This window comes from Cyprinus carpio, chromosome A6 (genome assembly GCF_018340385.1).
Source record: "Cyprinus carpio isolate SPL01 chromosome A6, ASM1834038v1, whole genome shotgun sequence".
NCBI lineage: Eukaryota > Metazoa > Chordata > Actinopteri > Cypriniformes > Cyprinidae > Cyprinus > Cyprinus carpio.
Genome location: NC_056577.1, coordinates 33283140 through 33310188, shown reverse-complemented (window position 1 = coordinate 33310188; position 27049 = coordinate 33283140). Strand labels below are relative to the sequence as shown.

Below are 27049 nucleotides of genomic sequence, written 5' to 3'. Positions count from 1 at the left end.
TTAATTATAGCAAAGTTTTACCCTTTGTGCATAAAAATCCCTTTGAAGGGACAGTTCACCTGAGAAATGGTGAATTAATTTTGGGGTAAACTGCATTAAAATAATTATTGGTATATCTGTACTGGTCATAATTGCATTATTAGTGCATACTTATTTTCTTATTTGTGGTTAACTAAACAATATTTCATATATTTTAAGTAATATATACATTACAGTAATATCTGTAATTTGTTTAAAAATGTTACCACCAAGCAACCAACAAGAAAACCCCTTAGCAACAGGAAGAAAATCACTCCAAAATACCTTAGCAACACCCTAGAGACCACCCAGATGGCCTAGTATTGATGCACTGGGAAAACTCTACCTAAATAATAATAATAATAATAATAATAATAATAATTTAAAACACCAACTAATTCTGCCATGACTGTCTTAAATAACAAAACAGACAAGAAGTTCTTGTTGAGCGAAGCTCTGGCTTTCAGGAAAATATTGCATTTTAATGACATGCATTAGCACTCAGGCTACACAAAGAAGGCTAAATTGCCTCTGCCCTTCATGTCACAGCACAGCTAAAGTTCTGTGAAATCATTTGCCAAGACAATCTCAGGCAGATGTTGGCGACAGCTCATTCGACGTGCCCATAAGAAACACCCAGTGTATTAATCTAATTTCACAGCCAAGCATATTTTCTCAACAGGATTACGAAGCAAGACTGTCAAGAGCAGCACAAGAACCACCCGAGACGCCCAATCAATGGAAGCACCAATGCAAGCCTCTTACAGAGTCCAGAAGGAACGATTTATCCCACACATGTGACTGATGTCACACTTCACAAATGGTCTTTTCACCAAGATTGGAATTTATGTTGCATACTAGGACCAAAATACCTAAAATTAAAAATTGTTCCAACATGCTCTTGGAAAAACCAGGTTTTACCCATTGAAGGTGGTCAATATGATCTACAGGATTAACCTTGTATTTCAGTATTTATTAATATTTTGAATTAGCTTTACATTTTTATTTTATTTTCATTTTTACTTTTAATTTTAGTTTGTTTTCTTAATTTTGTTTTAAAGTTTGTCATTCTAATATATTTACTTTAATTTACAAGTGATAAATTGCTTTCATTTATTTTTATTTCAGATTTAGTACTTCAACTTACACTTATTTTATTTCAAGGCAATCTTTCTAATTTGTAAGTTTCAGTTCCAATTTTTCATCGAATTATTATTTATTTCAGTTTTTTTGCAATTAAAGAAAACTATTTTTAAAGGGGTCATATGATGTTGCTAAAAATAACATTATTTAGTGTATTTGGTGTAATGAAATGTGTTTATGCGGTTTAAGGTTCACAAAACACATTATTTTCCACATAATGTAAATGATTGTTTCTCGCGGCTATAATGAGGAACGGCCGGGGCTTACGGCAACCACATGTGACGACCCCGGGCTGGACTCAGCTTCGTCCACGGTGAGCACGAAGTTGATGTATTTCATCAGCGACCAGCACGGATCAGCTCTAGGCATGAAGAAGCGGATATCATGCTCTTTTGGAAGGCCAAACAAAGTAGTTTCACTTTCACAATGAAACACAAAGCTTCTTCTTTCTTTGAGTGAACATTTGGGCGGTGTTTTGCAAATCTTCCCACACAGTGACGTAGATATATGGGGGCGTGTTTAAACGAGCCATTTTAGGGGGGTGTGGACAAGTCTTAACTTTTATAAAGAATATTGCTTTGGATTTGAGACTTTTATCAGATCTTCTTTATGCACCAAGAGCTTGTAACACTCCAAAGAGAAAGGACAACTTGAAATTGCATCATATGACCCCTTTAATAGTTTTAGCTTTAGTTAACAATAACAACACATAAGCTGGAAGCCCATTAACCAATTGAATTAAATTTTAAATAATCTTGTTATAAAGTTAATGATTATTAATGGCTAAAAAATAACAAATTATTTATCAGAAACTAGTTAAAACTGGATTTTCTAGCAGGGTAGTACTAGATGAGTTTGGGACGGGGCTACCTGATTTGCTGACCAATGGCAGACAAGGAACAGTCTTAAGTGTGAGGACGAGTGTTGGGAACCTGTTTGGAAACAATTTTTTTTTTTTTTTTTTTTTTTTTGATTTTAGTTTTTAGTATGAAAAGACTCAATTACTTCACCTTCAAGCTCTCACAGTGTGATCCCCTGCTCTTTGGCTTGATAAAATAATTTTTTCCAAAGTGTGTCCAGATAAATGCAGAGAGGGACGGATTATGCTAATGTGCCCTATGAGTAAACGAGATGGAGACAGCTAAATGATACCCGCCTCTGCTGCATTTGATTTACCCTCAATTTTAATACTGAAAAAGACATTGCAAAAGTAGACACAACAAAACTAATCAAATGCCTCAATGCTGGAAGAAAAAGCGAGGAAGAAACATATTTATTTTCCATGCAATTGGTAAAAGCCTGGAAAAAACAATCAACGCTTTCTGTTTGGTGTTTGTAGTGTAGTATTAAAGTTGAAAAGATGTCTATCTAATACAAAGAGCAACAAATGAAAATAAAAAAAACAGCAGCAAAAGCTGATTTGTCAGTTGAATACCAACCAAAATGCACAGCCCTATCATACACAAGAGAAAGACAGATAGCGACAAGCTTTCCTCGAATGTGATGAAAATGTGATCGATACATTCACCAGCAAAAGCAACTCAATAAAGCGCAGCTGTTGCTTCAATTGGCCCAGCCAAATTCAATTAGAGGTGAGCACTAATAGGTAAGCCGACCGCGGGCCATTCAATTCCCAATGACACACTGACAGCGATGCTGCCGAACAACCATTTTATGCTGCTATTTGCCGCTTCCGCTTCAGGAAAGAGACAGATAGAGAGAAACGGAGCAAGCACTTGTCTTCCCACACACCTATACACAAAAGTTACTGTACATCCTCAACATGAGAAAGGAAATCTACAATGCATGCCCACACTTGTCTGTGTGGAAAAAAGAAATCGAAACAATAGGAAAACAGGACATGCAAGCGTTTAATATGAGGAAAGACCTGGGAAGATGTTCACAGACGAAGAGGTGAAATGTGACAACTAGTGGATTTGTAGAAGCATCCGAGTTGGATGTCAAGGCGAATGGGAAACTTGTGCATGACATGTTGTCTCAGCGAACCGTCTCATCTAAACCTTGTTCCCTGTAGGATATCACAGCCTGCTTTCAATCTGACTCCAGACACGGGCCACTATTAGAAATCTGGGGCTCTCACCTCAGCCACTGAGCTATTTATTCTCGCTGCTTTTTGCCTTGTCACAGACAAAATCGATTTTAATTAAAACGACTACTGTGCTGAAAAAGTCCCTCGTGATGCAGTAAAGAGAAAAAGTAGAGGGGAAAAATGAAGTTAAGTTCTTCAGATCTTACTCAATAGCTCTTTTATTTCCATGCACGGAAATGAGATCTTGTTAGTATCTGACTTGTTTCTTCTAAACAGCACAATTGGAGATTTTTGCTGACCTTTGCAAGCTTCTCAGATTATGTTCAAGATGACTGGACTCTCATGTGTCTCCTTTAGAGTTTCAAGTAGAGCTCAATCTAAAGTCTGAAGAGTCAGAGATCTCAATATGAACTCAAACATTTCTCATCAAGTGATCTGAGCTTCTCTTTACATTCATCTCATACTGTAGCTCTATACTCTTACTGGATGCTGACTAGCAACTCGTTTGTGTCTGTATTTTAGGAGAAACATCTGAGCCAAAATTTATATTTCAATGAAGCAACCTCTAGAGCCACAAAAAGAGCAACATCTGCGCAATTACAATTTATATGGCAGTATGAAAGAAAAACACAAATGAGATCTCTTTAATACCTATAAACTTTAATACAATAAATTGTTTCTCATAGACAGCATTTAGATTAAATGGAGGTCAAATGGAGACTTTTTTCTGAATCCTTCTGAAAAAAAAGACTCCATTATCCCCCAGAAGCAATCTCAACAATCTTGTCTCAGATCTTAATTCGAACTCAAAAGTGTCTCAAAATAATGATATGAGCTGCATGTTCTTTTTTATAACTCTATACTCTTAACTCCAACCATTCAATGGAATGATCTCTTTAATATCCTAATTGTTCCTCCTTAAGACTGAGACTAATATTATTTAAAAAACAAAACAAAAAGACAACATCTGAGACAAATCTGAGACAAATTGAGACTTCTGAGGAAAAAGACCCCAAATGTATCTACTTTAATGTTTCAGAGGCTATCTCAACAATTTCTTCTCGGATATAAAGATCTCAGTATGAACTCAAACATGTTTCAATACATTCTCAAATGACCTGAGCTGCTCTCCACATTCATTTTATAGCTCTGTATGACAACTATGGACTCATTCACATCTGTTTTATTGCTCCTTCAGAATTTTAGGAGTTAATACTTCAATGAAACATAACAGAGACCTCCGACAAATCTCTAGAGCAACAAAAGAGCAATGCTTGAGGAATAACATTTTCATCTGTGCATAGGATACACAACTGAGATCTCTTTTATATCTCAATTCTTCATCCTAGACAGCACTGAGATGTTATTAAAAGGCACTTTAAGAAACACATCTGAGACAAAATTAATATTTCAACGTAACATAACTAAGAATTTCATCAAATCTCTAGAGCTAAATCTGAGCAATTACATTTTTATTTGTCAGTGTGAAAGAAAAACACAAATGAGATCTCTTTATTACCTCAACTGTTTCTCCTAAACAACGAGAACAAAAGGAGATCAAATTGAGACTTTTGAAAACTTTAGAGTTTGTTTTGATCTGAGTTGCTCTTCATATTCATTTTATAGCTCTGTACTCTTACCCTATGAGAACTTTTGTCTCATTTGTGTCTATTTTTAATCCTCCCAAAGGATTTAAATTTTTTTTATGCATTTAGCAGACACTTTTATCCAAAGCGACTTACAGTGCATTCAGGCTAACATTTTTTACCTAACATGTGTTCCCTGGGAATTGAACCCACAACCGTTTCGCTGCTAACGCTATGCTCTACCACTGAGCCACAGGAACAGGAACACATTCTAGGAGAAACATCTGAGACCAACATGATACATAAATGAAAACTATACAAAGTGCTACAGTACTACAGAGCAATAAAACATTCCTCTGGGAACAAGCATGCACACATTTAGTGTGACAGGCTCTGATTAGGTTGTAACTAATGAATGCTCAATCATGCATGAATACAGAGCTCACCAAGGGAAGACAAGATTTTGACTTGTGCAGTTGCACCTTTCCTCCTACAAAGAGACATGTCTAAATTCAATCACCATCAGCCGGTCTTCCCACATGAGCTCGTACCTACAGGATTTGTAAATGTTACATATATTCTGACACCTCTGTGTACGGACAGGCTGAGCACAGCTCCTCTGGGATGAGCGGAGCTCTGTTGTATTATCTCGAGGGCAATCGCTGTCACAGCCACTGTCAGTGACTCACTGAGGTGGCGGATGTGCGTATGTGTGAGCCCTGTGACAACAGTCCACGTGCGATGGGACGAGTGTCTTCCTTCCTCTTCCTCTGTTTCTCCCCATCCCCCTCCCGCAAAGAGCATTACATAATGCATGCATGGAATACTAAATGGGAGAGGATGCCTTGGACTTTTCATGCGTGGGAGGGTTGCACAAAAATAGCTCAGATTATGCACTAGTGGCAGCACTACTGAAACAGCATTTGACTTCCTCCTGACAATGGAACGAGTCTTTGCGTGCTTAAAAAAGTCAGACTCCGACGTTTATGCATTTGACCTCTTTTCCCAATGACTGCGTGAGGAAATCCTCACCTGTAAACTGACTGTTACCACAAGATGATTAACTCATTTAATTAATGTGCAACAGGATCCAGAACACTGAGTGAAGATGAAGGAACGTTTGTAAAAAAGCATGAAAAAAACAGTTTAATAAATAATTAAGTAGATTATTATTATTATTGCAATAATTCTTACGAAATGTAAGTTTATTAGCCTTTTATTGTTCATAAGGGCAATGAATATAAATGCAAATATAAATATGTAAATATAGGACCTATGTACAATGGGGGGGGGGTTAAAATAACTATAGAATAAAATAAAACATCATATAAAATAAATATAAAATAAACATAATAAAATGTCTTATATTAGATTTAAATAAACACATAAACATAGGTGAAATAAATGTTCAATAAATAATGAAATGGAATAATAACAATATATAATATAATATAATGTAATATAATATAATAGAATTGACACCAATGTTCAATAAATTATTAAAAGGAATAATAATAATACACATATATAATATAATATAATATAATATAATATAATATAATATAATATAATATAATATAATATAATATAATATAATATAATATAATGTAATATAATATAATATAATTGATATAATTTTTTATTATATAATTTAATGGAAGAATAAGAATGAGAATTATTAAGACAAATGTTTAAATAAATAATTAAATGGAATAATAATAATAATAATAATAATAATAATAATAATAATAATAATATTTTTTTTTTGCAATAAATATAAATATATAAATATAAAAAAAGAACATATAAAAATATCACCAGAAAAGTGAAAGAACCTGAAACATCATGAGTTCAGAAATAAAAATCGACAGCACTGCCCACCATCATTTCCCCCCTCTTTCCTACAATCATTCGGCCTGTAAACATTATAACCGGCCGTAATTCAGCTCAAGGTCTCTAAGAGACCCATTAAAGCAGCAGATTCCATAATGAATCTGAACACCTTTCAGATAAACAGGTTTGCGGCCGAAGAAGACAAAAGATACAAGACGCCTAAATCAGGCGGCTGCTGCCTAAACATCCCATCTCCGTTCTGCTCAAGACAGAGAAAGCAATAGTCAAATTCTCTCGAAATGCAAGGAAATATGCATTTTAGTGTTGTGATGTTGTCATGCGACTGTTCCAAATTTATTACACGGAGGCGATGATTGAAGTCAAGCCCTCAGCAAATGTGAAGGGGGTCGGCCTGCTTTTCCATAAATGGCATCGGGGAGTGCTGATAACTCTGTGGCTTGTGTGCAAATACACAACAGAACAAATGCATGGGAGTTGTTTCTATTTCTCCTCGCTTAGCAGCGTGTAAATACTTTTTGATATGTAAATCTGCTGGTTACAGAGGCTCGCCGTCACAGCTCTCTTACTAACTGCTCAACCGGTCATTGCCAACTGAAGAGAAAATGGAAGAAATAGCATGAGGAGAAAGGAAGGAGGCTGTCACTGAACATTAGCCATGCACATCTCGCTCCATGCATCTGGCCTCTGTACTTTGAACTGAGGGAGGAGGTCTGGGGGGCGTTTAAGTGCTCATTTGATTCCCATTATTTCATAATCATTACTATTACTTTCCTCTTTGCACGTATCTACATTTTGTCAACTTTCATTTTGAGAAACAATCATCACCTATATAAACCATTAACATCAGGAAACAATGTTCCCATGCGGAAAATTCATTGTATTTGAACGCAATTATTAAGAGTTATATCAAAGCAACTTAAAGAGAAACAAATCACTGGCTCAAGCCATGCACACATCATTTCCTGCTCGAAAAGCAAAACCATTTCTTAAACTTACGCATTCATTCACGGAGGGAACCAGAATGAACTGGAATCGATATTTCCCGAAGGAATTATTTATTGCTTATATGTTGCTCTTTCACATGCAACGAGACATAATGGAGATGTCAGTTTTGTTTCTTATAGATATCAATTTTGTCTTGAATCACCAAAACAATAGACACAAATGAGTCGAGATGAGACAAAAATGAGAAATAGAAGTCATAAAGTAAGAGTACAAAGCTACAAAATGAGTGTTTGATGAGAAATGTCTGAGCCCATATCAGTGATGGTATTAACTAAAACTAAAAATCGTTTACGTAAATATTAGATAAAAACTCTAAATGAAAATCGAACATGCCCTTTAGACCATGCGCTTAGATCATTAAAATAGGGCCCCTATATGTTAGTCATTCTTTCTGTCAGTCTGTCTGTCTGTGTATGTAAATGTCTGTCCTAACTATCAAATTTGCTGTGAACAAGAAAATTATTGTGATTGAGGAACAACTTTACTATTTAAAATACTAAATGCTTCTTCCTTACATTCAAACTTAAATTGCATCCTGCATCTTGTTTGCAGTAGAATTTTTGAAAAAGGCATTCTCATTTGAATTCTGAATTGAGCACAACTCTGAGTCTGATTCTGAATCTGCTAGACTGAGCTCTTCTGTTCTGAGCAAGAACTAGTCACTGTATTTTTCATAAGGTTTTGGCATCAAATCATTAAACAATAATCATGGCACTTGGTTTTTGCTCTGCGTCCTTGAAACTCGACTGAAATCGTAACGTAGCATATGCTCTAGTGTTAGTAGTCTTGCTGGAAACTCCGTGTAAATTAGAAACAGTGACACGCATTCATTTGTGGTGGTTTAGGCTGGTTTTAGATCAGTATTTAGAGGTTGTCATATAGACTCAGGTCATGATCTTTCTGTGGAGGAGCTGTGCTGTTTAAATATGAAATCTGTCTCCAAGGACTCATGCAGCTGAGGGATATGATGGATAGAGCGATGTTATGGTTGCAATTAGCTTCCAAAGCAGCCATTTTCCTCTGTTCTATGTGAAGGAGAATGTGAAGGAGACTGGCCTTCAGTTTTTTTTTTTTTTATCGAAGTTGGTATAAAAGGTGCCTGTGGCAAAACATTGCAGGCTATTAAACAGTGAGTTGATGGTGAAAAGTATGTGATTGCTTTTGGTGAGTCATATCACCCAAACAAACACACACACACACACACACACACACACACACAGACGTAAGGGTATGCAGACACACACACACACACACACACACACACAGAAGAAAAATACCCACATCAACATCAGCTTAATAACAAAATGTCACAGTCAGATGCCCTCCATCCAGGTCGCATTTTAACTTGTTGATACTCCAGCCAGTGACGGGTGAACTGAGAATATTTTCTGGCCATAAAACTGTATTTTGGATTGCATCAATATCATTTTTCTTCCAGTGACAAAGGAATTATTTAGCTGTTTTTCTCTAGTATATTTTAGTGCAGAACACAGGCTAGTGAATAATTAAAAACTATATTAAAACCACAAACAAACAAACAAAGAGATCCATCAATTTTTTGATCTTCAGAATTTCATTTTGGTGGCCTGGCCCAAAAAAAAAAAAAAAAAAAAAAAAAAAAAAAAAAAAAATATATATATATATATATATATATATATATATATATATCTATATATATATATATATATATTTGCATGAAAAGATCACTAGTACAATACTATTTTATTAATAGTTTTTATTAATATTTTGAATGAGTTTTAATATATTACATGTTTGATTTTAATGTTAGGTAAAGTTTTAATAATTTCGTTGTGTATTTTTACACAATAATAATAATAATAATAATAATAATAATAATAATAATAATAATAATAATAATAATAATTTCGTTGTGTATTTCGTTGTGTATCTAGTTGCCTTGGCAACTAGCAGACATAAAATACTTTTTTAATATATTTGATTTTATTTCAATTAATGTTTATTTTATTTTATTTTATTTTAAAAGTATTAAGTAGAAAAAATTAAAAAATAAATAAGCTAACCATAACTTGTGGATGTTTGCTAAGGCGTTCTGAGGGGGGTTGCTGTGTTATTTGGTTGCTAGGGTACTCTGAGTTGTTACTACAGTGTTGCTAGGTGGTCACTCTGGTGGTTGCTAAGAGTTCTGATGGGTTTCAGTGGGTTATGAAGTTACTAGGGTGTTCTGATTTGTTACTTGGTGTTGCTAGGTGGTTACTAGGGCATTGTGAGTGGTTGCTAAAGATTTCTGAGATATGTAGTTGCTAGGTGGTTACTAAGGTATTGTTTTAATGGAATATGTGGTTACTAGGGTATTATAAATAGTCGCTAGGTGGTTACTAGTAAAACACTGATTAAATATTGAAGCATGAGTCCTAGATGTTTTTAATGATGTATAGTTACTTGAGATCAAATATAGATCAGATGTAAATATAGACAGAAATATAGCTCAAATATATTGTTTATCAATTTTATTTAGACTGACTTGAATGGAAGCCTCTTCCTTTTATATTTCTCTCTTTTTATCTCTCTGTGAGCGTCCATAGCTCTAGGCTCTTTTATAAACGGACTGTGATATAAACATGTTGCTCTGAAATCTCGCCCCTCCATCAGTCCCTATAGCGGCGCAGGCTCCCCAGCGACCGCAGTTCACGACCCGCCCTGTAGGACTATCCCATTTATCCCACTGATCTCAGCTCATGTCCAGCAGTTATCAAGACTAATCGCGGCCCCTCAAGAGCCTCGGATTATTTCAGACCAAGGGAACCAAACGCTGCAATATGAACCAGATGCACAAAGTCAAAAAGGTGAACAGCGTTTTTTTTTCCTCACACTAACGGACCTCTGTAGTTCCCCATCACCAAAGTGATTTGTTTATCACCGCAGTACATTATTAGCCTGGGAGGAGGACTTTAATGATAAAGAATGAGACTGAAAGTACACATCGAGCTGTGGAAAAAGTTACAGTGATGAATGGGTCTTGGCTCTTATAGACTGAGACGTGAATGAGTCTGTTGGCAGGGGTTCAAAGAGCTTAGGGTTCAAGAAGCTGCGTTTAGTATTTTATACATGCGGAAAAGCCACAGCAACTCTAATTCACTCTTTGATTCACTCCTGGACTAATTCATCAAAGCTGTCGTGTGTAAAAAAATGCATTATTTCAACAACATGAATTATTATTTAAGAGTGTTTGCACTGTTTTTGCTCATGTTTAGGGTTAGTGATTTGAACAAACCTCAGCATGTAAGTCTTCCTGCAGTATTTGCTCTATGACTGATTCCTCCGATCATGTGTCTTGTTAAGCATTGATCAAGTGATCGATCTAACGATTTTTATCAGACATACACTAAAGGTGGGACCCGAGCCGTATCTAGAGAATTAAAGGTTAAAGTTTCATTAGACCAGTAAGCATCTGCATTTTAATCTTAAATGCATCAATTTGGTGCAAAATTAAGGGCTCCAAGCCCATTTCAGTGACCAAATAAAAAAAATTATGCATTTTGCAGATGTTTTTATCCAAAGCAACTTACATTGCAGTCAAGGTACACTGTCAGTTCTTGCTTTGCCTGGAAACTGAACCCATGACCTTGGTGTTTTTTGACCATGTGTTACTATTTGAGCCACAGGAAAGCTGAACAGTTCTTAAAAAAATAAAATAAAATTATTTGCATTGACTTGTAACAAACAATTAGAATATTATAATAACTATAAGTATATTATTATAATAAAAAAAATATATTTTTTTATTTTTGTAAAGTTTATTTTGTTCAAGTAAATAAACTTTATAGTATTAGTATTAATTTTAGTTTTAGTTAACTGTAAAAATCCCGTTGTTAGGGGATTTTCAGAAAAACAATTTGGATATCATAGTAATATTCAATTGTTAATAATAATACAAATTATAGTATTTTTAATTACTTTTAAGACAGAAATGTTACTATTGTAATAAATTAGCACTGTAAAATAATTTTTTACATTAATTTACTTTGCACTACAGTCGTGAATTAAGAATATGTATTAATTTCTTTACTTGCAAGTGTTAAACCCACAAGCTTTTATTTAGGTGGTGAACTGCAGGGAGTTTCTGTGGCGACAGGTTTACAAATGCCTTTTCACATTCGCATGTTTTCACCTGGTTGCATGTTGCTTTCCCAAATGCAAGGTAAACTCACAGGACAAGTCCAGATGGAGTTCGGAGATGCCAAAATCAAGCAGATCATGAGCTGTACACCTTATTTAATTAAGCACAGCCTTTTGATTTGATAAGTGCATTTGATAAGTGCACTAAATCATTATTTAAATTTTAGTTCGATTGACAGATGCTTTACCAAAGCAATGGCATAAAACACAACATTAGTGATCTTTTATGTTATTATGAGAAGTGTACAAATATTTTTGCTTATTATGAAACCGGCTGGAAAAGCACAGTCTAAGCAATTAATCTGAAACACTGTTAACATTATGGGTGGTAAACAGTTTGAAACACTTTAACCCAATTATAGTTTGTCAAGCTCAACTGCAGTAGTAACTTGCGCTTACAGAACATCAGGTCTGTGTGGTATCATCACATCTGGAGCTGGAGTTATCAGGCTATCGCTGCAGAAGTTCGGTATGTGTGCTGAGATGGTTGAGCGAGAGTGTTGATATAGTTGTGGTGGTTGAGTCTCTGCTGCAGGTTTTTAATCAGTCTGCTGTTATCTGCCGCACACCCACAAGCTTAAAGGTCAGTGCTGACAGCTCAAGGTCCATTCAAACACACACACACACACACACACACACACACACACACACACACACACACACACACACACACACACACACAGAGCCAGACCAAGGACTTCACAGTCACTGTTTGGTGGTACAGCAGTACTTACTCTCTACCCGGTTAAATCACCCTTCACATGTGATTCTGAGTCTTTGACTAGTTATATAAAATGCACCATGACCAATGGTCTAAAGGGGTTGTCCCTATTCTCTTAATGAGTAAAGGGTGTTTTTTGGGCATAACATGCAATAAACTGATCAGAGACTCATCTCTCATCCTCTTTAAAAGCCCGTTGCACTCGCGCCATGGCAGATTCGCTATTTACATGGCGGAATGTAATTTTTCATTTTTAAAAATGTTTGTGTGCTGCTGCGTGTCCCTATGTGTGTAATAAGCAAAGTGTACATGCGTTGTGCACCGGCCTATATGCGCATATTACTAACTTGCTCTTTAAATAACAAAGAAAGAATATTGTGCCAGACTTTAGACCAGGTTTGAGTTGGTCTATGGCGCAGTCTATTTTCAGTTCCTCAAAATAGCAATGTGCCAACAATGTGCCTGAACACACCTCTTTTTCAGACCGGCACGCCCATGGGCGCACAAATGGGTGCAGATGCATTTGCTATTTAAACAACGCGGCACAGAATGGGAAAATGAGAACTGCGTCGAACTGAAACTAGCAAAAACACTTCCACCGCATTGCACCGGGTGTATGATATAGAAGACAGACAGAACAAACGACAGAACAATAGATAGAATGAGAGAAAGACAGGTAGAAAGAATGATAGAAAGAACCACAGAATGATAGATGACAAAGATAAAAAGAATGAACGACAGAACAATAGACAGACTGAAAGAATGATATAACGATAGAATGATAGATAAAACGATATACAGAATGTCAGAACAATAGATGAAATGATACAGAATGTTATGTAGAATGATAGAATGATGGATGGAAAGAACGATAGATAGAACAAAGAAGGATAGACAAAACAATAGATAGATAGATAGATAGATAGATAGATAGATAGATGACAGATAGACAGATAGATAGATAGATAGATAGATAGATAGATAGACAGACAGATAGACAGACAGACAGACAGACAGATAGATAGATAGATAGATAGATAGATAGATGGTAGATAGATAGATAGATAGATAGATAGATAGATAGATAGATAGATAGATAGATAGATAGATAGAAGGACAGAAAAACAGATAGATAGATAGATAGATAGACAGACAGACAGACAGACAGATAGATAGATAGATAGATAGATAGATAGATAGATAGATAGATAGATAGAAAGACAGACAGACATACAGATAGTCAGATAGATAGATAGATAGATAGATAGACAGACAGACAGACAGTCAGACAGTCAGACAGACAGACAGACAGACAGACAGACAGACAGACAGACAGACAGACAGATAGATAGATAGATAGATAGATAGATAGATTTTAGAATTTGAAGTTAGGAAGACAGACAGACAGATAGATAGACAGACAGACAGACAGACAGACAGACAGACAGACAGACAGACAGACAGACAGACAGACAGATAGATAGATAGATAGATAGATAGATAGATAGATAGATAGATAGATAGATAGATAGATAGATAGATAGAAGAAGGACAGAAAAACTGAATCAGCCATAATGGAGGAAAAACGGATAGATAGATAGATAGACAGACAGACAGACAGACAGATAGATAGATAGATAGATAGATAGATAGATAGATATTTGATTTGTTTGATAGTTAGATATGTTGATATGTGGTTTGATATATATATATATATATATAGATAGATATATAGATATATAGATATTGGTTGGTAGATAGACAGATAGACAGATAGATAGATAGACAGATAGACAGATAGATAGACAGATAGACAGATAGATAGATAGATAGATAGCGTACATTCATCTGACGCTCATGAACGCTGTGGTCTGTGGTTGAGGACTGCAGCTTCATTTCTGGTGTTTAATGGTAAATGAAGGTGTGTGGAGAAACTCAGAGACACACAGCAGCTCACAGCACCTGCCTGCCACCACAACCCTTCAGCAGCCCCAGAGACAATGATGAAACCATAGGCAACAGCTCATGATACAGAAGCTTGCTTTAGCATACGAGAAAATCCAGATCACCCCAGCATGTCATCTAAAGACACGGCTCTCCATGCCACTGCAGTAAAGTTATTTAACAAAGCAAAGAAATTTCCAATATCCTGCATTTGAAACAACCATCCTAATATGAAGAGCGTGAACATTTGTGCTTATCAGTGTTAAGATGTGCAATTATCACACATGCTTAAATGCATTTCAAACTGAATCAGCCATAATGGAGGAAGATCTTCCTGCTCATGCTCTCTGTTAACAGAATGATGAATGGTGAAGGAGAGGAATTGTGCAGAAAAGCTATATATGGAGATGATTTGAGCACGTTTTCTGCTAACTACTAACTGTAGACTCATGCTCCATCATTTAAGCCAATCCAGATCAACATTAGAACAAATTTTGCATATAAATACCCAATTATTAGCTAAAGAGATCCACTGAGAGTGAGTGATTGTGATTGCACATTTCTCTCAGTGCTCTCATTTAAACCAATCGAACTGAGCTCAGAATATTACGGCCACATAAGTAAGTTATTATGATTAAATCTAGGTTCATATTTAGTGCCGGTCATGATTAATAATTCAAACTATACATCATTGTTTCTGCAGGGAGGCTCAAAAATGGCTCAAGGCGGTAAGATCAGTGCAAGAACGATTGCTGCTGCCATTTGGACCATAACAATATGGTAAGATCCTGCATGTGAATCATAACATCATTACAGCGTGTCTTTTCTTTGATGTAGCTGAACCGTGAATCCTCTCCGCTTTTCCTTGAGATTCAAGCGGTTATTTCTGCTCATCCTTTCTTTGTGTAGACACTGCGTTACATAACAAGCCTATGAAGGCTTTGCATGATGACGCTAGCAGCATCTACACAGCTACGACCCCCACCTCATGTCTGCTTCTACCCCGCTACAACCCAACACTAGAAGAGGATCGTGAACTGATGCTCCTGCAGAACACAGCTGCCCTCTACAGTTCACATACATTACACTCATCAACATGTGCGCTTCTGAATATAGGAATACAGGAATAAGAATACAGGTGCTGCATCCTAATGTGCTAAAAATAAATAACATAAAATACATTAAAATATAAAATGAAACAAAATAATATATATATTTGCATGAGCAATTTGCCACTCAAATTTTCCTGTATTAAAGTAATGCATCCAGGCTTCTATTTTTTGAGCATTTGTTTTTGTAATTCCCATTATTCTTGATGTGATTCTCATTTATACAGCTATATAAAATGTATTTTAAATTAAAATAAATTAAAATAAATGATGCACAAACACTTATAAATAAATACAAATAATGAGTGTATATTAAAAAAAATTCACATTAAAATAATGAGAATTAAATGTTTTGCATTATGGCAATGAGAATTTAGGTGCTAAAATGTAAAATAAAATCAGAATGGAAAAATCTTAATTGTTGTAAAAAGAGCCTTAATTTTCTTTGTGCAAAATATTTCCTTCTTTCTTTTTTTGTATCTTTTTTTTTTAGGGTAAATTGTAAAACAGTCACAAAACTTCTCCTCCGACAGCTTCAAAATAATTTTCTACATTATATCTGAAAGTGAATCTCACAAATAAAATAAACCATAAACTAAAAATAAAATAAAAATAATAATAATAATAATGATTTGCATAAATACTGTGTTAAAATAATGCATTTGGAAATTTATTTTTGCACAATTATTTCTAATCTCTTGTTATACAAATGTACAAAAATGCTTTCATAATGCACAGATACTTTACAAATGAAATAAATACATATGTTTAAATAAATATAAATAATACATATATTTCTAAAAATGTAATAAATATTAAAAAAATTCACATTAAAATAATGAGAATTTTTTTTTTTTTGCATTATGGTAATGAAAATTTGGAAGTTAAAATGCACTAAATTCAGAATACAAAAAAAAAGCTGTCATAAAAACAGCTTTAATTTTTTTATGCAAAATATTCTCTCCGAATATATTTCTTTTGGAATATATTTTTAAATACAGTCACCAGTAATTTTGTGAAAGCTACAATCTCATTGCATGTGCAGCATGAGAAGTGATGCATAACATTAGCTTAAAAATCATTTAGAAATAAACACTACAAATCAGGTTGAAGCAGACATGACAAAAAATGTGTTATTTTATTACTGGTGTGCAATCTAGTGGTGCAGAAATGTTATTGCATCTCTTTTAAAATTGATCTCTAGCACGGCAGGTTTATTTACAGTAGCAGACATTTGATATGAGGAATATAATTCGGCCAGCACTCATATCTAACCATGACCACGAGGAAAGGCCTGTCGTTGATGTTTATAAGCAACATTTATCTCAAGACTAGATGAGATTAAAATCAATGTGAAGAGATGCACTGATATAATAACATTACAGCACAGATGAGTGATCTGACAGTAATATCAATATCTATCAGATGTATGGTGTTCATGTGCCGGTGCAAACCCCTGTCTGTGTTTCTGCATGTGTGTAACGGCAGATCCAATCCGAATCTCTGACCTGTCCTTTCAGGAAAAGGCTAATTCAGTTATCATTTTATGACTTTACAGTAAAACAAAAAAGATTCATGTAAAAAAACCAACAACAATCAAACCAAATAATTATAGAAAGCAAGACTTCAGCAAGACTGAGACATACACACATTTTACATATGACATATTACATTTTTATAATATTACATGCATGAAGGATGTGTATTTCAGTTTAATTTAGGCTGAAAATGATTGTTTTAACTTTATATTTGGCAATTTAATATTTTAATATTATAAATATATCATATATGCATATATATATATATATATATATATATATATATATATATATATATATATATATATATATATATATTTATATTTATATATATATATATATATATATATATATATATATATATATATATATATATATATATATATATATATATATATACATATGCACACACACACAATGTTAAATCATTAACAGAGAAAAACTGGATCTTAAGACACAGAAGAAGAGAGTGATGGATGACATTCCACATCGAATGAATCCTGACCTTCTGTAAACCCCACAGAGCTCGTGATCACCACATTATTACCTGACAGCAGCAGGTGGGACTGAGAGACAGATTAGACTAATAGACACAAAAACTGTGCCACCAGTCCAGCATTATGCTAAAATAGCGCGAATGCTTCCAAGTCTGTCTCGCAGAATGGCTCGACGTGCTATCATGAAGAAAGAATGGACTGCTCATTGAGAGCTAAACAATCTGCATATCCCAATACGCTAATGGCCTCCACCGTATTTGGACAGCAATTGACTCTGAAGCATTATGCAAATGAAACCAGGCTGAGCAGCCAATGACAACAATGGAGACAAACACAATCAGCTAAAACAACAGAAGCTGCACTGGCCGCATTTACTGCACTGGACGGATATTTTGCCACTATATAATGTTTAACATGGAAAATGAGGACCAGCTTGATATGAAAATTGTCCCAACAGGACAAAACCCACCAAAAATTACATGTCATGAAGATCTCTGTGGGAAAAAATTGTAATATATATATATTTGGCCTGAATTGAAGGTTTATGTAATTCAATAGCATAAAATCGCAGGATAGTTTATTAACTGTTTGCATCAATTTGATTAAATTTAAATAATCATATTTAGAAAATTCTAGGGAATCGGCATAGATCTGAATAAAAATAATATATTTATATTTAATCTTAATATACTTTCAGTCCAATTTTATTGTTTTACTTTCAATAAAAGTGTGGCTATTTTATTGGCTTGAAATTTTTTAATTCAATACCTTTAAAATTATTTTGTTAAAATAAAAAGCCTTACAAAATTATTTTCTATTATTTAATAAAATAGTAAATAATTAATAAAAAGCATTTTTATTAATGAACATAAACACATACTGAAATCTTAAATTTAGGCCTGAATATTTATTGTGCAAATTAATACTACTTATGCATACAGTAATGGCATTTTCCTGTTGTGTTTTTAGCACACAAAACACAAGTTCTGTTGTCAAAGCTTTGGTTCCCATGCACAACATACAAAGTCCTCCTGTACTTCTGCCAAAACTCCAGCGTGGGACGAAGTGAGACACTTTCCCAAACAGCTTTTCCAGCACTGTGTGCGGGACGTTCTTCTCGACAGAGCACTCTTTGTCTTTGTGCAAACGATCACTAAATCGAGATGAATTTGTCCATCATGGTGGTTCCAGTATACCCTCATTGCGAAGCATCCAAAACTCCCACGCTGCACGTCTGTGATGGAGAACACAGCTATTGTGCAGCAGTGTAATATGTATGAGTTATTACTGACATGGTTAAAAACAGCTTATGGCCATAGTTCTGTCTGGTGTGTGAAATATGCCAATTATTGCAATGACGACATACTGTATTTGGCACTCTGGCTACTATTTCTGGCTGCTTGATAGAAAAGTGTAATCATGTGCACTGTTTAGGAAAGGTTATGCTGTTCATTCATAAGTCACTAGACATCAGATTTTCACCTGCTGAATGATAAAACAGACCAGAACCATACAAGACAATCTAGCAAACATGTAATGTAGCAACTCCCTAGCAACCAACCACCCAAAACACCTTAGCAACTGCATAGCAACGTGCTGGAAACTTCAGAAGACCTAAGCAACCATCTAACCTAAGCCCTAACAACCACCTCCTAGAATACCCTAGCAACCACTCAGAACACTCTAGCAACCAAACTAGCAAATGTATTATTTTTTAAACATTTACAAGCATAAACAAATAGTCTAAGAGGGCTACAATAGATGAAAATTCAGAAATTAACTATATATTTATCATTTTACACCATTTCAGTATCAAAGGCTATATTTATGGCGAACTCAAGAATACAATTGAAAATAGTATTAATAACAATACTTCAATGAATTTTATACAACCAAACCAAATTAAAAATGTCATTAAAAATAAAAAAATAAATAAACAAAAATAAAAAAATAAATAAATACATTCTTTCAAATTGATATTTTAGAAATTAATTAAATGAATTAAGTATTACAACATAGCAGTCTTACAAGCAACTGAATTGTTGGAGTTTTTATAGAATTATAATATATAACAAACACCTATCTTGAAAATAGAAAAGAAGGTATGTTCTTTGAAAATTTACATTTATGAATAAAGTTTGGGAATAAATTCCTTTTACTAAATGGATTAAATCAATAAACAAACAAACACTTTACAATAAATATCTCCAAAACTAGTGCATAAAATGACAGGGTGAAATACTGTTTCATATCTTATTGGGTAACTATTATGAATAATTAAAAAAAAGACAGAAAACAATTCTTGTTATTAATTCTTGCTTTTTAATTTATGTTACTGAATTTATTATTCACAGGCAGATAGAGATACCTGAGTTATATTAAGAATATAATTAGAAAAGAATATAAACATAAAAAGAAATCGGCCAATGAAGAGATTAGACTTAACATCCAAACTAGCACTGCGACGTTTGCACTACTGACTTTACCAATGACCTCAGAAAATGTATAAATATGACTACTCTTCCAGTTTACGGCAAATATTCAGACTATTATAGTAATATCTGCCACTAAAAAGAGGCTACTACAAGAGAGGGTCACATTGAATAAGGTACTGAATAATTTAAACCGAATCCAGGACGTTTTAATGATCCTATTAGCTTCATACAGCGTGTAGAGTCTGGCTAGATCTTTCTGTCTGGAGACATTCAAGGTCCGATGAACATCTACATGGGTGGCATCTCAGCGTCTCCTCAGACCGATAAAAACAACATCAGCGACAGCATGAAAAATAGCAGCAATGCATCATCCTTGTCGAGGCCTTTCTCACCAAACAGGAACGCACCTGTGATACTCACATACGTGGACTGACTACAAAACCAATACTCTGCTATTTTATTGTTTATGCATGCATGCATACAGACACTCACAGAAATATCAGTCATGCACATCTAAAAAAAACACTCAGAGTGGGTTTCAGCTAATTCATTCTTTGTGTATGGACACAGGGGGTGATAGAGCAGCATTATTTGCTAGTGTGTGCATAATGGGAGCAGTCACTTTGGTTTTACTATTATCATCGCATTCAGCACTCCCTGGACACACCAATCACGGCACAAAGAGGATGCAGTTGTCATGGAAACGTTGTGGCGACTTGAACCGGAGACGAGAGCTCCAAGGCTGTACCGTCTCTGGGCGACACCAAAGATGGACGTTCTACACCTTCTTGGACACTGTCTTCAATTTGTGACTTCAATGGAGTTCACACGGCAAAAACATCAATGTTTGGCAGTGAACTCATCAGAAAAGATGTCTCAAGCTCTCTTCCACAATCTTGTGAGCCGCCTTGCATCTTCTAAGGAAGTAACCTAACCAAATTGTTCCTTGTAAGTTGCTGAACATTCTAGATAGGGAGCAACTACAAATGCTGCACAAATAGGGCTCCACAGGAATCCCCAAAATTTATTATATTTAGCTATTTTTTTAATCAATTTGTTTCAGAACTGAATAAAATATTTATTAAGATCACACTGATTTTCACTGAGCAATGCATTCTGGGATAGCTTATATTTGTCTTAAAGATGGCATTTTAAAATGATATATAATAACATAACTCTTTTTTGGAACATGCATCAAAAGCAATATTTAGTTGGTTAAAAATTCTTAAAGTACAATTGTTTTGATTTATTATTAATTTGTAATAAATTTTAAAAAGAACTACTGTAGGTAATTGAATAAAACTGCACAAATTGATTTTCAAAAAATCTGTAAACTCAATAAATAGGAAAAAGGCATTTTGCCTTATTAAATATTCAATCACTTAATCAAGTATAATTTTTTTATATAATATTTATGTATTTAAAATTTTGCAAGGGATTGTTTTTTAAATAAATGATTTATATACGAAAAGTGTATAAGTGTATAATATATATAAATGCAAATGCAGAAGTTTTGGGATAAAGTCCTTTTTTACAAGATTAGAAAAGTCAATCTAAAACTTTGCACAGCGCCATTCTATATTAGTACATATATTATTCCAAAAATTAACAAAAAGAAAAGAAAAAATGTAGACCAAGAATTGTTTTAGAATTGAATTGTGACTTTTAGAATAGGATAGGATAGGATCGTGAGGTGCCTAAAGATTTACACCCCTATATTTACAAAAAATAATTTTTTTAAATATATGTGATATGTGAAATATATGTGAAATTATATATAAAATTATATGTGAAAATGCGCCCTAGGTAGGCAGCTCACTAGGTTTTGGAGCAGAGCATCCTATCATGCTGCTATTCAGAGAAATCTAGGACACACAGAAAGGTATTCATAAAACTTCTCTCTGAGACCTGTCATGTGTACAAGAACTACAGCATTTGTAGTACAACTGAATGGTGCAATTCAAACTGTTGCAAGGCGTAATGCTCCAGAGCAGGTTTTTATTAAAATAATACCTCATAACACTTAATAACAAGCCAACTATGGCAAAAAAACACCAACACTAGACCCATACTAGTATTTTAGTATTTAGTGGGTCACTTAGTATCTATTTCAGTCAAGTTATTTTAAATATTCCCATCCACAGTTCCATCTCACTGCTCCAAAATCCTGCTCCACATAACTAATATTAAACATGTTCTAATGCATCGCACTGCGTTTTCACTTTCTGTATGCATAGACAAATTACCTGTCATAATAATAAAGCCAGACTGCTTTGTTTCTCTATGCCCATCAAATCACATAATTGTTTCATACTTAGCAAATCTCAGAGTGAAAAATAACAAGCCTCATCACAGAAAACATCAAGAGGCTAATGATTACAGCCGAATAATACCGCCTGACTTGTATTTAATAGACTTCCTGTATGTCACACAGCGCAGTGTGTCTAAAACACATTTCGCCTCATTAAATATTCAAAGGCTTCATCAAATATTGTCAGAAGTGTGATTATGTGAAGACAACCATGCCCAATTAAGGCTAACAGACAAGGCAAGACATTGTAACCATTTCAACCAGCTACTGAAGTGCATCTACATGCATCGTCATACTGCATCCATTCGTTCATCCAGCACTATACGGAATGTTGCACAAAACATCCCGCTCTGTCAGAGTTGCCACTGCAATACTGATGAACAAATAAAAACAAGCAGATTCTCTTTCCTGACACAAAGAAGCATTACATCTCAAAGGTTACACAAGATGTAGATTATGAACGCAATATATGACAGCTTGAGGAATGAAATCATACACTTGCGCTGGACATAAAAAACACTTCAAGTATGCAATAGATAAATAAAACCCAATATTCAGTGCATTTAATGACATATATAATAAAGCACAGTTTCAGCAATGGCATATGGATTTTCTTAGACCTTATGAAATCCAAATAGAATCAATACAGTCTATATGAAATATTGCATGAATATGTTATAATATGAAATTTGATGAAAAATATCTTATTTAAAACAAGGTTTCCCTGATAACTTTTGAAATATGAATCAGTATTCTCTATATGAAATATTATTTGAATATATCAGAATATGAATATAATCTGTCATCTGCATAGACTATATTTATATACACTGAAAATTATTAAAAATATATATATATTATGCAAAACAAGACAAATAAAACCCTGAGTCCATTTATAGTCATAAAAAATAATGCATGCATTTTATGTCTTGCAGATTTAAAATAATAATAATAATACAAATCGAGGGAAATTATATTTATATACATGTAAATTTACATGCCCAGAAAATTATAAGCTTTTATGTGGATTTGTATCTTCTATATGAAATATTAATCTTTTATTAATATAATAATATATTCATATAGGCCTAGTATATGTGAAACAGTACATGAATTGATATGAAATAATAATAATACCTTTAGTTTATTAACTTTATTATGTACTGGACATTTTTTCTTGATTTTTTTTAAATATAATAATTTAAATATAATTAATATATGCATATGCACATTAAAAAATGAGTTATTTATATGACCAATATGACATAGACTGAATATCTTCCATGAAACAGTCATTTAGTCTCATTTGACTGTTATATCAGAGGGTGGAGTGTTGAATATTAATATTTCAGTCTCACATTCCCAGCAGTTGGATGAGTTTATCCTTCACAGGTGTCAAAACGTCAGAAATCTCTCTCACCTTGCCCGCATCCCTCCGCTCCCGTGGCGTCGGACGCGCTCGGCGTCTCCTCGTCGCCCTCGAACAGCTGGTTCACTTCGCCCTGGATGTCACCGGCGGTCACCGTGAACCTCTGGCTCATGCTGTCGCCGGTGGCCTGAAGCGGACTGACGGGGAACGAATGAGCGCGGCTTCGCTCTCTTCACCGGCTCCAGCTGATGCAGATGTGCGCCGGTCCGCGGTGATCAGCCCGGTCTCTGGTTGGGGAGTACGAGGACTAGTGATAATAAAAGAGCATAAACGTGTGTAACGTGTCCGGTTGAGACGTGCGTTTTAATGTTCTTTGATAGCAGACACTGAATGAGTCTCGAGAGCGGATCATCAACCGGTGTCTGAGACTCACTGCGCATCCGGGTCCTAAAGCCCGCGAGTGATCGATCAATCACAAACATTGATCAAGACGCATTCATAGATCTTAGTAAAAATAAAAGTAAAAAAATAAAAAAATAAATATTTATATACAACCTTTATTTTATGCCCTTCATTTTAGAAGATAACCTGACATTTTACTTTATTTAACAAAATGACATTATTTATCTTTATTAATTATTTTGGCAAAGTATTATATTCGCAATTCAAGATTAACTTTAAAACGTTAATAACGTATATTAGTACTGATCTCACAATGTTTAACGCTTTCAAATATGAGAACACAAAACAAGGAACTTATAAAAACTATTCTAAAGCTTTTCAAATTTGTGTGAAGTGTTATTTTCTTATTAAATTTTTACATATATGTTCACTTTTTACTTTGTTTTTATTTCACATATTCTGAACTGTACAACAATGCCTCATATTTGCCTTGTTCTTTTTGCATTGCATTTGACTGTGAATAAATGCAAAAATAAATAATATAGATCACACCATTTGCTGCAAAACTGGACTTTATACCATAATAAGCATAGTATTGCATTAATGTACAGTACTAATACCAAAAAGATATAGTGGTACATGATGGTACCATGACACTACCTTATTTTTAGCCAGTAATCCCAATGTTTGTTTGCACATTTATTATGGTAGGACTATCACATTCTTTGAAAACCATACATGAATATGAAAATCATAACCACAATCAAATCCCTATACATATTCATGTTCCTAGTATTTGCATGGTATACCATCATACTTCAGGTGTTGCTAAGACACGTCCAAAACCATAGAAATCATGTTTCTTTTTGTAAGTTAAATATTCATATTTACAGGGTTTGTAGGATTTATTATGGTAAATTTAAGACCAAGTAAAAAATAAAATAATAATAATAAAATACCTCCATGATCAGACTGCAAAAAGGTGATGCTCTTCCATTGTTGTCTTGTTTTCCAATGCAAATAAAAAGATTCTTACTACTTTCACCAGAGCTTCACAATGACATAAAATAATAACACAGTTTCTCAAGATTTCATTTTACATTTGCATCTCTATGTATCTCGATTTAAGGATGTTTAGATATGTGTAACTAAACATCCTTGAACCATCTTTGTTTTCTGTAAAGTTGATCAAAATGAAGCAAGTTCATGCTTAAAAACGAGAACTAATATAAAAGGGACACCAGTTTTATATCCTATTGACAGATGTTTATTCTTGTTTAAAACATAAACTCACAATTTTGCTCATTTTCTCAAGACTTCATTTTACATTTGAATATAAAGTAAATGTATCTTGATTTAAGGATGTTTAGATATTTATATGGGAAAAAAAAAATGACTGGAGGATATTTTTTAAGCAATGCATGCATTATTTAATGTCACGACTTTCTGTTCAGATTTAAGCATAGACAGTAAAAGAAATGGACACAGCGACCCCATTGGAACCATAGACAGTAAAAGAAATGGACACAGCGACCCCATTGGAACTCAATTGAGACAAGTGAAGCCCGTTTTTAGCGATTTTTAGAACTTCCGTTTCTGACGCGCAGACTTAAACTAAGCTTGATGACGTCAGCAACCTGTCTGACAGATGTAAACCTTCTAGTAGCTGTGCGTGCAAACTGCCATCGTTAATCTTGCAGAGACGGCGAGCTTGAGCGGGGGTTCTTTGGCGTGAGTGAGCAGGAGTAAGTATTCTGATTAATTATTTTGTATAGTATTTTAAAATGTAACGCCAGTACGCCATATCTCTTGACGTCTCCCCGATTGCCTGCGAGCTTTCTCCTCCTGTCTGTACGGTAATTTCTCTACTGTGCGACAGAGAGTCGAGTGGTTATGACGCAATTGTTAGCCTATTTTTACAAAAACTGTTTCTACGGGGCCATAATGTAACATAGAAGGTAATGGAGCCCTTTATACATTGTCGTGTATCTTTAGAAATAAATAATGGATAAATGGAGTCTTTAAACGCCTCCGATGTAAAGTTATTCGCTGTCAAAGTGACGCAAAAATGAATGGGAGTCAATGGGATGCTAACGCAAGTGAAGTTCTGCTACAAGATGGCGGCACGCGGCCGACTTCAACTTCCGGTCGACTTCCTTGCCCCCTGATTGGAACTCAATTGAGACAAGTGAAGCCCATTTTTAGCGATTTTTAGAACTTCCGTTTCTGACGCGCAGACTCAAACTAAGCTTGATGACGTCAGCAACCTGTCTGACAGATGTAAATCTTCTAGTAGCTGTGCATACAAACTGCCATCGTTAATCTTGCAGAGACGGCGAGCTTGCGCGGGGAGTTCTTTGGCCTGATCTTCTAGGCAGGAGTAAGTACTCTGATTAATTATTTTGTTATAGTATTTTTAAAATGTAACGCCAGTACGCCATATCTCTTGACGTCTCCCCGATTGCCTGCGAGCTTCTCCTCCTGTCTGTACGGTAATTTCTCTACTGTGCGACAGAGAGTCGAGTGGTTATGACGCAATCGTTAGCCTATTTTTTACAAAAACTGTTTGTTTCTACGGGGCCATAATGTAACATAGAAGGTAATGGAGCCCTTTATACATTGTCGTGTATCTTTTGAAATAAATAATGGACAAATGGAGTCTTTAAACGCCTTAGATGTAAAGTTATTCGCTGTCAAAGTGATGCCAAAATGAATGGGAGTCAATGGGATGCTAACGCAAGTGAAGTTCTGCTACAAGATGGCGGCACGCGGCCGACTTCAACTTCCGGTCGACTTCCTTGCCCCCTGGATTTAAGACCTTTTTTTTTATGACCTTTTTTCTTCTTGCTTTATGGCGGATCGCAGACTTATAAGTGCATTACCGCCATCTATCTCTCAAATGGACCATT

At 34.7% G+C, this 27049-nt stretch overlaps 1 protein-coding gene across 2 annotated transcripts in view; it reads right to left on the bottom strand.

Annotated features, from left to right (window-relative positions):
- The window catches only part of slc12a5a (solute carrier family 12 member 5a), a 137981-nt gene extending 113808 nt beyond the window's left edge, over positions 1-24173 (bottom strand). For both annotated transcript variants that reach the window (XM_042759097.1, XM_042759098.1), the window contains exon 1: positions 23790-24173. In XM_042759097.1, coding sequence (XP_042615031.1) covers positions 23790-23910 — 121 coding nt within the window. In that variant the 5' untranslated portion in view covers positions 23911-24173. The remainder of the gene's footprint in view (positions 1-23789) is intronic.
- Between the last annotated feature and the right edge of the window lie 2876 nt (positions 24174-27049).